This window comes from Scyliorhinus torazame, chromosome 5, assembly GCF_047496885.1.
Source record: "Scyliorhinus torazame isolate Kashiwa2021f chromosome 5, sScyTor2.1, whole genome shotgun sequence".
NCBI classification, from domain to species: Eukaryota; Metazoa; Chordata; class Chondrichthyes; order Carcharhiniformes; family Scyliorhinidae; genus Scyliorhinus; species Scyliorhinus torazame.
Genome location: NC_092711.1, coordinates 210638624 through 210652414, shown reverse-complemented (window position 1 = coordinate 210652414; position 13791 = coordinate 210638624). Strand labels below are relative to the sequence as shown.

At 45.8% G+C, this 13791-nt stretch overlaps 1 protein-coding gene across 1 annotated transcript in view; it reads left to right on the top strand.

Annotated features, from left to right (window-relative positions):
* The window catches only part of LOC140418108 (sodium- and chloride-dependent neutral and basic amino acid transporter B(0+)-like), an 82671-nt gene that overhangs the window by 30766 nt on the left and 38114 nt on the right, over positions 1-13791 (top strand). The window contains exons 5-6 of the mRNA XM_072501526.1: positions 9994-10132; positions 11482-11614. Coding sequence (XP_072357627.1) covers positions 9994-10132; positions 11482-11614 — 272 coding nt within the window. The remainder of the gene's footprint in view (positions 1-9993; positions 10133-11481; positions 11615-13791) is intronic.

Genomic DNA, 13791 nt, shown 5'->3' with positions numbered 1-13791 from the left:
GTACAGTGGACCAACAGCATGAGCCCCTGATGCAGACTACATGTAGGTGATGGGTGTGGCTGTGCTGTCAGCAGAAAGACAGGAGTTAGGCTATGGCATAAAGAGAACCAGAACTTGTTTCACAGCAGGTTCTCATCACTTGTATATTGACCCCGTGTCAGTGCCGACACAGGCCCATTACTCTGGGGTGATGTTACACAGACCCTGGGAAGATGGAACCGGGTAGGTGGGGAGGGGAAGGTCGTGCTGGAGGGTCAAGAATTGGGGGAAGAGGGGGAGGGGTAAATGGGTGGGAGGATTGGGGGTGGGGGTGGCCAATAGGAGAGGGGAGGTGATCGAAGGGAGTTGGGGGGGGGAGAAGAGACAATAAGGGAGGGAGGGGTGAGATGATGGACAAAGACTCGTCCTATGAGAAGCGTGAAAGGATGAGAGCCTCCCTTGCCCTCCGGGCTTGCCAGACCATCGCCATTGCCTGTCCTCCTTCCTCTGGCTTCCGCCACAGGTCCTCCCCAGGCTCGTCCCCCAGCGAGATGATTCCTCAGATGAGGTCCTCCTCCTCCAGTATGTCACCATGCTGCTGCACCAGGTTGTGGAGCACATCAGAAAGCGGGAGATACTTTGAGTAGTCTTTGCACCACTCAATGACAGCTCAAGTAGCAAAATGGGCCTAGTTATATTGAGTCTCCCCATCGGTCTCCAGCTTCTGCACTGGCGTCATCAACCAATATCTCAGTGGGTACCCCTTATCCCCCAAGAACCAACCCATCATCCTGGGGTGGTTCTCAAAGATACCGAGGATTTGAATGTCCCAGGATGTAGCTGCCACGCTCCCTGGGAAATGTGGACACATGTGCATGATCCGCAGTGGTTGTCCACAAGTTGAATATTCGAGGAGTGGAACCTCTTCCTGTTTGATGTCCCAGTGTGCGTAAGTTGCAATGTGTGCCATCAGTTATGCCCTGGACCTCAGGAAACACAGCGATGGCAGAGAATCCAGTTGCCCGGGCATCTTGATGGGCATGGTCCAGCTCAAAGTTTATACAGACAGCTGCTCCGGCATACAGAGCATCCATGACTTCATAAATGCACTAATGGGCTGTAGCTTGTGACTTATGGCCTGTAACATATGGGCTGTAGCCGCACAAGTCCCCACTCAAGCCCTGGAATGAACCCATTGCATGAAAGCTCAGAGCTGCATTGACCTTCACAGTCACTAGGAGCGGGTTTCTTCCTCCTCCACAGGATGCCAGGTCTGCACGGATATAGCACAGGTGCCGCGCCATTTCCTTGTTGAGACAAAGCATCCTGGGCGAAATTCTCCCCCAACGGCGCGATGTCCGCCGACTGGCGCCAAACACGGCGCCAATCAGACGGGCATCGCGCTGGCCCAAAGGTGCGGAATGCTCCGCATCTTTGGTGGCCGAGCCCCAACATTGAGGGGCTAGGCCGACGCCGGAGGGATTTCCGCCCCGCCAGCTGGCGGAAATGGCGTTTGATGCCCCGCCAGCTGGCGCGGAAATGCGGCGCATGCGCGGGAGCGTCAGCAGCCGCTGTCAGTTTCCCGCGCATGCGCAGTGGGGAGAGTCTCTTCCGCCTCCGCCATGGTGGAGGCCGTAGCGGAGGCGGAAGGGAAAGAGTGCCCCCACGGCACAGGCCCGCCGGCGGATCGGTGGGTCCCGATCGCGGGCCAGGCCACCGTGGGGGCACCCCCCGGGGTCAGATCGCCCCGCACCCCCCCCCAGGACCCCGGAGCCCGCCCACGCCACCTGGTCCCGCCGGTAAATACCATGTTTGATGTACGCCGGCGGGACAGGCAATTTCTGGATGGGACTTCGGCCCATCTGGGCCGGAGAATCCAGCGGGGGGTCCCGCCAACCGGCGCGGCCCGATTCCCGCCCCCGCCCAATCTCCGGTACCGGGATCGGCGGGGGCGGGATTCACGGCGGCCTACGGCCATTCTCCGACCCGGCGGGGGGTCGGAGAATGACGCCCCCTGTGTCACATGCTGTTCGTCATCTTCGGAAATTACCAACAACGCCTGGACATCCTGGGCCGTCGTCCGCATTCCCCTCTGGAACACCCCCCTCGCCAGCTTTCTGGGCGTCTGGGTCTGCAGGCTGTGTGCGGCCTCCTAAACACATGGGGCTGGATTCTTCCAAAATGAGACTATGTCCAAACACCAGCATACAAACGGTGGAGTTTTACTCCTGAAATTCCTTGGGAAAAGTTAGACGAATTCATAGCCCTGCAGAGTGGTAGCAGGGACCCGGAGCCTTGCAGCTTTTGCTGCAGATATGGGTCCCCGCACTTCTGGGTCAGAGGCCGTGCATGCGCACGGTGGCGACTTCCAGCGGCCGTGCTCTATGGCGAACCTGGACCGCGGAGCCAGACAAAATAATAAACCCCCCGATCGGCCGCGCACCCGAGCATCTAACCCGCACATTTAATCGCTGGCCGCCCACCAGACCCATCTGGTCTCCGATTCACCCGTCCCCGACCAGGGCAGCCGCGGACTGTGTCCACAGCCGCCATGCCACCACCCCGACCGGCAATAGGTGGATAGTTGCAGGCCGTCGGGAACTCGGCTGGTCGGGAGCGGAGGTTTGCTGGGCGGGCCTCTGTCAATGGGCCCCCGGCCGTGCTGTGTACTCCATGGCGACGCCGATTTCCGGTGCCGGGAGAATCGCCGGGCCGGTGCCGGGCCCGATTATGGCGTGAAACTGGATTCTCCACCCCGGCGCCAGCCACGATTTCGGCACGGGGCTGCGGAGATTCCAGCCCAGGGTATCACCCCTGCATGTTTTTCAGCGCAATTGGACGATAAGCCTGAGAATGTGTTATCACGTCCAGAACTGATCTGTTCATTAATGTGTGAATTGTTCAGCGTCTCAGTGCCATTCTCCTTCCAGGAGCGGCAGCTGTGCAGACCCTCCCACACAACCCAATCTCATCGGAACCAAATCCTGGCATCATGGAATCTCTACAGTGCAGAAGGAGGCCATTCAGCCCATTGAGTCTGCACCGACCCTCAAAGAGCACCCTATTTCGGCTCATTCCCCTGACCTATCCCCGTACCATCCCTGGACACTAAGGGGCAATTTTATCATGGCCACTCCACCTAACCTGCACATCTTTTGACTCTGGGAGGAAACCGGAGCACCCCCGGAGGAAACCCACGCAGACAGTTAATCAAGGCCAGAATTGAACCCGGGTCCCAGGTGCTGTGAGGCAGTAGCGCTAACCACTGTGCCACCATGCCACGCATGCATCCACATATTTCACTGGCGCTCAATGTGTAGTTGAACATCCTTGACTTCCAGCGCGGTGATGTGTCACTCACCACACCAACAATAAAATCATCAGCCATCTGCAAAGCATTTCTTCAACATATTCATCAAGTTGCTCATTTAGATCAATGTCGCGCACCAGGTCCTGCAGCGTCTTCTTTTTCAAATCTGATTGTCTTCTGGACTCTGCACCTCTCTGAGCCCGGTAGTCTATGTTCCAGGTGTGTTAGAAAAAAGTGTGCTTATTTCAGGCTACAGAAAAAGAAATAAACAGCAGCAGCCTCCAAGCATTTGCAGCTGCAAACAGCAAACGCAACTTGCAAACCACTTGAGAATATTTTGTTTATTAACTGTCAACAATACCTTTCGAAAAACAAAAACAAATTACTGAGCAGTCACACTAACCATTAATCGACAAGGAAAAAGCACTGTGCCATACGCACAGTCACCTTTTTGCTACAAAATATCGGGAGAAATACAAAGTTACAACAGTGTAGATATACAAATAAATCCAAATACACATTAGCCATTAAACAGTCAACAGTACAAGGAAGTTACCAGCATCTGAATCAACCTGCTGCTTACCCCCTCCTGCAGCTCCCAGCAGTGAACCCACATCAGTGGAAAGCGACTCAGGGGTGAGCATCACAATACACCGGATAAGTCACACCAACACAGAGTGTGGCTGAATATTCAGAGAGTTCCCCTTCCCCCGCTGAAACACTGGCAGTAGATTCCGGACTACAGGCCACAAAGCGAAAGGGGCTGCAGAAGACAAACACATGGCCTCCAGGTATTTAAACAGTAAGCAGTAACACACACAGCTTCCGGACATTAAAGATGAACAATCAACAGTACAAAAAGTAACCACTAATCTGCATGGCTTCCAAACGTTAAACAGTAAACAGTCAATAGTACAATAAAGCAACCAGCAATCTGCAAAGACCTTTCTTCAAGACGTTCAAATTGCTCAGTGGATTCCGGCCACTATTCTTCCCCTCCTGCAGTACCTGCAGCAGGTCACCTGACTTCCACCCTGTCCTTGGTCCAGGCCACAGAAGTAAAAGAGACAGTAGCAAGCAAGCACGTGACTTCCAGACATTAAACATTGAACGGTCAGCAATGCAAAAAAGTCACCAATAATCTGCAAGAGTAGTTCCTCAATACCTTCAGCAGGTTGCTCAGTTGAATCAGGCCATCACCCTTGCCTTCCTGCAGTACTGGCAGAAGATCACCTGTGTTCCGCCCTGTTCTTGGTCCAAACCACAGACGTAAAAGAGGTGGTAGCAAGCAAACATATTTCCAGACTTAAAACCTTGAACAATCAGCAAAACAACAAAGTCACCAGCAAGCTGCAAGAGCAATTCTTCATGCCTCTAGCAAGTTGCTCCATTGAATCATGCTGCCACGCTTCCCCTTCATCAGAATAGGCTTTAGGTTCTTTACTCCAGGCCACAGAAACAAAAGAGGTGGCAGGAAACAAACACACAGCTTCCAGATAGCTACAACACTATTCATGTCACTCTATCTCTCTTTCCCCCCACCACTGGCAGCTCCCAGCAGCAGGCTCGCAAAGGCAGAAAAAAACATTACTAGAAAGCTAACATAGAGCACAGCGGAAGAGTGATAGAGCTCCCCTTCCCCTTCTTCATATTTGTGTGGAAGCTTTTTATATTTCCAGATAGTTTTCTCTCAAACTCCAAATTTATCCCTCTTTATTTTGTAGTTCTCCTTTACTAAGTTCTCCTTTACTAGTACTCAATGTTCAAATACAGATGTTACTTTTGAGGTTTTCTGCAAAAATTTGGAAATTTTGAAGATTGCAACCAATACATCCTCTAACTCTGCCATCAGGTCCAGGGGACTCGTTAACCTTTCGTACCATTAGTTTTCATAGTTCCATGTCTCTAAGAGTGTGATTGTTTTAAGTTGGAATTCCCAATCTTCCCAATCTTCTGACTTATCACAAATCTTTGCAGTGTTGTACATAATTTCCTTCAATTCGATTCCAACGTTAATTTCATTACTTATCCACGGATAGTACATCCTTCTCGTAGAGGCTCTCTCGATGGAATTTATCTTTGTTGAGAGTTATGAAATATTTCCTTAAATGACTGAAACTGCTTAACTGTCATCCTGCCTCTTATAACGTGGCACAATAGCACAGTGATTAGCATTGTTGCTTCACAGCACCAGGGACCCGGGTTCAAGTCCCGGCTTGGGTCACTGTCTGTGCGGTGTCTGCACCATCTCCCCATGTCTGCGTGGGTTTTCTCCGGGTGCTCCGGTTTCCTCCCACAAGTACTGAAACACGTGCTTGTTAGGTAAATTTGACATTCTGAATTCTCCCTCAGTGTACCCGAACAGGCACTGGAGTGCGGCGACTAGGGGATTTTCACAGTAACTTCATTGCAGTGTTAATGTAAGCTCACTTGTGACACTAATAAATTCTTATTATTTTAACCTATTGACCCAATCCACTTTAGAAAATTCTGCCCTTATATCTTTGTAGTTGCCTTTATTTAATTTTAAGACTCTAGATTCCAACCCACCTATTTTATTCTCAAACCAAATGCAAATTTTCATCATGTTTTGATCACTCTTACCAAAAAGATCCTCCAGAGTACGTTTTGTCGATTTGATTTGTCCAATGTTTATGAAGATTAAAGTCTCCCATGATTATTGTGTTACCTTTCTGACAAACTACCATTGTGATCGAGTTTTGCTCTGTTCTACATTGTAGCTATTGCCGAGTGGCCTTTAAACTACCCCCACCAGTCATTTATTTCCTTTGCTATTTCTTACTCCATTTAAACTGATTGTACATTTTGATTCTCTCAGCCAAAATCATGTCTCACTGCCATTATTTAAAGAGTTATCCCAATTTCTTTCCCTTGCTTCCTATTCTTTGAAAAGACGAATTACCCTTGAATATCCAGGTCCAGGCAGTGGTCACCATATCACACTAATTTATTTTGACCTGTGCTAACAATTCATCCATCTTGGTACAAATGCTGCGTGCATTCTGACAAAGAGCCTTTCATTCTGCCTTTTTTATCATTTTCCCGACGCTGACCTTAATTGCTGATGCACTCTTGTGTTTGTGCACTCAGTTCCTTCCTGTCACACCCCGATTATCATTAACCACATCGCTACCTTAAACTAGTGCCTTGTCCTTCGTCTTCAACTTTCCAAGCCTTCCCTCCTGAGTATCTTCCTCTTCTGCTCCCATCCCCACCCCCGTATTACTTTGTTTAGAACCCTCTGGGTACTGGATTCACCAGAACACTCATCTCAGCACAGCTCTGGTGATATCTCTCTCAAAGGTACAGCTCTCTCTTTTCCCAGTCCCAGGACGGTGCCCTGTGAATCAAAATGCATTTCTCCCAGACTAATATTTGAGCCACACATTCAGTTTTCTGATGAACAATCCCTGTGGCTCACCATTCATCACAACCTGCCATCAGAAAAAGACCATTTATGAGCACTCTCTGTTTCCTGTTAACTAGCCAATCTTCTATCCAGACCCCCATTGCAGTGCTGTGGAAGTGACAGTAGTTTTACCATTGCACTCTGTGCACTGTTGATTTAGGAGGTTGCAGAAGTGCTCTGCCCAATAAATGAGACTCACATGAGGAACTGATTGCCATCTGCTGATTGGATAGAGTCACACCATTGATTTTGGAGTAAATCAGTAAACATTTCACAGCAGGTATAAGGCAAGCAGCCTAAGTCTGTATGACCTCCTCATCCCGATCACCGAGCAGTCCAGGCAGCGTAATACTGGCAATTGGAAGTTCAGAATTGCCACTTAAGTACCTCGAATGTGTGCACATCGGGGTTTCCCCAGGATCCTGTCATATATCAGCAGCTTATGTTGGGATATACACTACTCCCACCAGAAGATTCCATCTGTTGGGAAATAAGAGAGGACTTCATGAGGACACAGAGAGACAGGCGGAATGTGTGGAGAAGTGACTTATGAAATATAATGCAGGGACTTTGATAGAGATCCATTTTGATAGAAAGAATGAGGAGAGGCAATATAAAATAAAGGAAGCAAATCCATTGGGAGTGCATTGGGAGAGGAAATTAGGAGTATTTATGCGTAAGTTATTGAAAGTAGCGGGTTAGGTTGACAAATTAGTTAAGAAGGCTGATTAGGGCGGAACAGTGGTTAGCATTGCTGCCTCACACGTCAGGGGCCCAGGTTCAATTCCGTCCTTGGGTACTGCCTGTGTAGAATTTGCACTTTCTCCCCGTGTCTGTCTGTTTCCTGCAGTTCTCCAGTTTCCTCCCACAGTCCAAAGATGTGCAGGTGAGATGGATTGGCCATGCTAAAAATTGCCTCTTAAAATCCAAAGATGTGTAGGTTAGGTGGGGCTATGCCATTACAAGGATAGGGTGGGGAAGTGGGCTGAGGTAGGGTGCCTCACAGAGAATCATTGCAGACTAGATGGGCTGAATGTCTTCCTTCTGCATTGCAGATGGGCCGAATGGCCTCCTTCCACACTGTAGATGGGCCGAATGGCCACCCCCTGCAATGTAGGAATTCTATGGTTCTTTGGAACTCCGTCTTCATAAACAAGCTCTGAGTAAGAAGGAAAAGATGTTATGGTTTGCATTTAGAAAACACATTTGACCTTAACGAGTATCGTGTCCAATCCTGGAACAACACTTTTGGAAGGGTGTCAAGGAACTGGAAATGGGACAAAAAAGAATGATGTAAATAGTTCTGGGGATGAGAGGCTTCAGTTACCGAAAGAGATTGTCAAAGCTGTGACATGTTGGGCCATTTTATTATATTAACTCTGAATTTGCTGATTCTAAGTGGTGGTACATTGGTGTCTAGATTTTTTTTCCTCTTTCTTGGAATGTGGACGTCACTGACTGAGCCAGCATTTGATGCCCATCCCTAATTGCCCTCGAACTAAGTGGCTTGTTGGACTATATCAGAGTCAACTGCATCGCTGTGTAGATCTGGAGTCACGTGTTGGGGAGGCCGGGGAAAGGTGGTAGATTTCCTTCCCTGATGTACGTCAGTGAACCAGATGGGTTTTTAAGACAATCGGTAATGGTTTCATGGTCATCCTCAGACTTTTAATTCCAGATTTTCTTGGATTCATATTTAACCATCTGCCATGGTGGGTTTCGAGCCTGGGACCCAGAGCATTACCCTTGGTCTCTGGATTACTAGTCCACTGACAATACCACTATGCCTCCGCCTCCCCGTTAGGAGGAAATGGCCCTGAGAGTCCTCAGCATTGACTCTTGTTGCTCGTTTTAGCCTTAGTTTAATTGCTCTTATTCTGTCACCTTTGCTCTTGAGTCGGCAGGTATCCTTCTGATACTGCCACGTGGTTCAAGTCTGAGTAATGATTAATAATCCAACACACCGCTTAGTAAGAGTTAAATCAACGCTCATTTATTATATACAGCAATTAATACTTATACATTAATTCTACCTCTAAGCTACTTCCTACAACTAACAGGCCAATACTTAACTTTGGAAATGGCCCACCAAGTCAGGGAAACAAATGGCCTTTCGTATGGGTTCTGAGCCTGCGGGATTCAAAGCTGGTACAGGTCAATAGTCAGGAGTGTCTATCTGGTAGCGATCGTTGGAGTAAGACTTACGTTTCGTTCGGCTGTTGCTGGAGAGAGTGAAGAAGGGTGCAGCCGGGAGGAGAAGGGAAGACGGCTCGATTTGAACTTGGCCCCTATTCTTATAGTCCCCAGGGGCTTCCCACCTCTCGGGGCGGACCTTGTACGTGGTTCCAAGTGATTGGACTTGGTCCCAGTCACTTAGTTCGATATTCTCCAATGCTGGAGCGATTCCTTGATCGAGGGGTGGTCGTTTACCTCTCTTTGTGTCAGCTCCTGCTGGCGCCGAAAGGTCTGGGTCGGCTTTGTGTTGCTAATTTGTAGCATATTGTTCCCGGGATTGCTACTTTATATGCAGATGGTTGGGGTGTTGTTATGTTGATGGCTGCAGGTATCGATTCGGTCTGGCTTCCCCAGAGGCGAATACACTGTTTTACCTGCAGCTGTCTGTTTGAGTCCTTTTGGCTGATTTTCCCATCAGCCTCTTCCGTTCGCCATTTTAAATCGGGGTTTGGCCATTCTAATCGGGAGTTAGCCATTTTACATGGCTAAACTCTAAACCTATCAAGTCCATTCAATTTAACCCCCATGGAATGTAAAGCTAGATATGGGGACCAGTTAACATTTCTTTGCCTGTCATCCACCAGGATGGCAGAACAGGATCATGTGAGACCCATAAGTCATGTGCCCCATAGGCTCATCAGCTGATTCTCTGTAAAAGTTTTATGCAGTGAATGAATTAAATCTGAAACAACTTTTGAAACATATAATCCCGACTGTCTTTAATATCCTAAATACATCTGCAATAATTATATTGAAGGGACTGCTTATACTTTAATGTATTAACATGTTTTTATGCTTACCAGCATTGCAGGTGCTGTCAAATAAAATATCCTAACACACACACACAGTGAGCACCAGAGCAGGACTGTGCCTTGCGTGGAGTTTATAGACTGAACTTGACCCGCCTGTAACCTCCCCCATGTAATAAAAGGGATTGGACTGATTCAGTCAGAATGAAAGTGATGCTGATTATATCACTAGAAATGTTAGCATCATTCCCAGTGAAATGGAATTCTAAAACACATTCCCCATTTTCTAGATCCACTCTGCAATCTCACTCTGGATGATGGATATTCTGAAATTGTGAATACAACATGGCTACATGTAAACAATGAAACTTGTCCAAATGGATCAGAAATCTACGTTCCTCACCAGGGTCCAAGTGAGCAATACTGGGAGTAAGTAAATGACTAAAGATAGCTGCACCTAGAACCTGCACAGCTGGACCAGTAGCTTCCTCTTGGGAAGGTTCGTTGGGGGAATGTCCTGTTTAATGACTGGAAAGCTGCTTGATTTAGAAAGAGGTAGCATTTACATCATACACCTGTAACAAAATAACATCACAACAGGGGCACCTTCGTGAGTTAACAGCTCCCTGGTTTCTAACACTACAGGTTCACTTTAACAATATTTATGCAGTGTTGTGGGTCCAGGTTTACAGAACCCCCAAGTGTTTCATGGAGTTCAACCGACCCACAACTTTTAATAGATTGTGGTGTGGGAAGCACACGGCGTACTCTCCAGGTGTGATACAGCAATTATGGACAAATGGCTTTTAAAACAAAACAATGTTTATTCTATGAACTCAATTTAACCTTTTTAAAAACAAACATTGAATATCTTAACACCCATTACTTCAAAGATAAACCCAAAAGACGACAACATTAAATAATCCTTCAAACTGTTCCTTTAAACATCCAAAAGACTTCAACCTTCAAAAACAGACATGAGGTTACATTCAATAGATTTATAGTCTTTGGATTTGCAGACATCAACAGACCAGCTCTGTGTTTTCTTCCTGCAGCTCTCAGCAAAACACACAGACACTCCCAGCTTTCTCCTCAAACTGAAACCAAAAACAGAAGTGAGCTCAGCTCCTCCCACCCTCTGACATCACTTCAGTAATATGATCAGCTCCATTTCTTAAAGGTACATTGCTTAAACATCCATTTCTTAAAGGTGCTCTCACATGACAGCAGTGAAAACCTTCTTGGACTTTTTTTATTTTCTTGTTGAACAAAGAATAGATGAACCACTCAAATTCTTAAACATGAAATGGTTTCAATTATCAGTGACTGGTGTCCCTTTCTCTGTGTGTTTAATTGAATCCGGTGTTGTGTTTAACCCGTTTAACCCCTAGACCTGGTAATTGAATTGGGGGAAAGTGCCTGGGAGCAGGGAGCATGTTAAACAATATGAAGGGGCTGAATTCATTGGGATACACAACTAACCCAGGTAGTTTGAACAGTGCAATGTAAGAAAGTCAGTGAAGGACAGTCTGGAATTCAATCAAATCATCTCTCGAGAGTTTTCATCAGCACTCGCTGTTTAAACAAAGATTTATCTTTTAAAACATCAACAGAAAGGGAGAAATCATGAAGGACATTAAATGTTATCTCAATTCTTGGTAACAATTTGCTTCTAAAAAACACAATCTAAATTTGGTATTGTTCAAATCCCCATACATTTCATTGACTACTCAGATGTATTGTGTCTAATAATGTCTGTGTTTATGTTATTTATTTAGTAAAGTTGTTTTGCGTCGTACCAGCTCAATAGATAAGACTGGGGAGATAGTCTGGTATTTGGCCCTCTGTCTGTTTCTGGCCCGGTTGATTGTTGGAGCAGCGTTATCGAAAGGAATCAAATCTTCAGGAAAGGTAAAATTATTTGATAAAATTATTGGGTTAAAACTAGTGATAAAGTACAAGTTTCAGAAAGAATAAAACTAGAATGTATGAATCATTAGTGAACTGGGAAGGTTTATCTCACGGCAACAGTGACTCTTTGGGGAGTGGGAGAGCCATAATTCATGAGCACTTCAGGCCTGAGTGAGATCTGAAGACCTTTCTGCTGAGGAAAAGAACAACAGCAATTCCCTAAACCCCTGAAATGTGCTCCTCATTCCACGTGTTTCAGTCCCTGATTCAGGGATTTTCGGTGAATATTCAATTGCTCTGGAAGGCTGGGCCAGACTGGCCCAGTGATTTAGCAGATTCGGGTCATGGTTTAATCTTTGTCAAATAAGATTTGTCTGGACATTGAGAATGAAAAAAACAGAGTAAACATGAGGTAAAAGCAAAAACATTGCAAAGGCATTTAACTTATTTTCTAAAAAATAAATTTTGAATACCCAATTAATTTTTTTCCAATTAAGGGGCAATTTTGATTGGGCAATCCACCTACCCTACACATATTTGGGTTGTGGGGATGAGACCCACACAGACATGGGGAGAATGTGCAAACTGCACACAGACCGTGACCCTGGGCTGGGATTGAACCTGGGTCCTCAGCACCGTGAGACAGTAGTGCTAACCACTGCACCACCATGCTGCCCAACATTTCATGTTGATGATCTTACATAAGAACTGAAGAAGGCTAGAAATGTAAGAGTTTTTAATCCAATAGAAGGTTGGGCTTGGAGGAGGGGGGCAGGAAGAACAAAAGGGAAGGTCTGTGATAGGATACAAGGTTTAAAAAAAAATGGTCAAACAAAGGCCACAACTTTCTCCACTTCCTCAATGAATGATGAGCTCAGTGTCACACCCAGTTCATCACCTGTCACTTCCACCTCTGTGCCCATTTCTTTGACATTCTCATTCACCTGTACCTTTCTCTTTGGTCTCTTACTAGCACACATAGCCCATGCTACATCCATGCCATTCATGCACCACTTCTCTCCCAAACCTCTACGGTCCCTCATGAAAAGCTATGGCACCACTATGCCCATTCACCTACTTTACACTGCACAAACCAATGAGTCCTATGCGAATAATAGATTGAATAAAAAACGTGTGAAGTTAACAGTCGTTCACAGCTAACTTTCCATTTTCTTTAAAAAACTCAATTTTTTTCTTATTGGCCAATATATGTGTCAAACATCCAGCCCCTTTAATATGGCAATAGCTGAAGCTGCAAGCACTTGAAGCTAGGTTATGTTTTGCAAATATACATTTTGCAGTATGCCAATCAAACAATGTTTTCCCTGGGGCTTTGCTGTTTCAACATTCTGATGGATTTCTGGGTTCTTAGTTAACCCTCTTGTGGCACTTGCCATTATTTTGCTTTCCTGCATATGACCTAAAAATAATTTGGAATAAATTTGTGCTATTTAAATTTATTTACAATGTGCAGCTCTGGGTTAAGTGCATTGTGACCCTACTCTAATTCAACCTAGTATAGCAGAAACTCAGTCCATCATGAACACCAACATTTCTGTCTGTGTTTAGTATTCAGAGTAATTTAAGTATATGTTTGAAGTATAAATGGTCTGTAAATGGTTTAGAACTTGCCAATGAAATGACAATAACATGTTTAATTAAGGTGCCAGTTTTCTCTGTATAAATACTTGCATTAAAATGCATAAAATGATCAATGCAAAAGCATATAGACGAAAAAAATGGAAGAGGTAATCTTACATCATTGCCGAGAAAGTAAAATTTATTGATCAGATCCAGGAAGGCGGTTAGACCAACATTTGTTTCATGAAGAATATATTTTATTATCGGTTTTGTACATTTGATGAAGTTATTGTTCATCTGTATTGACAGACAATGCTAGAGTCTAGACTGTTGATAACATTTTCACTGAGCATTGATCATCTCATTTTGAAGAACACTGATCTTCGTTCTCCTTTTGAGGTACCCTGCTATCTTACTTTGATGCTACTATCAGCACATTCTTTTGTCTTCAGCATTACTATTAACATTTCCGTTGTCTTGTACCCATGTCATATTTCTCGAATATTTTTTAGATCTCAGCCATCCCTGACCATCTACCTTGTTCCACCTGCTCCACCCCCTCTTATATCCTGCTATCTTACCTTGATGCCACTATC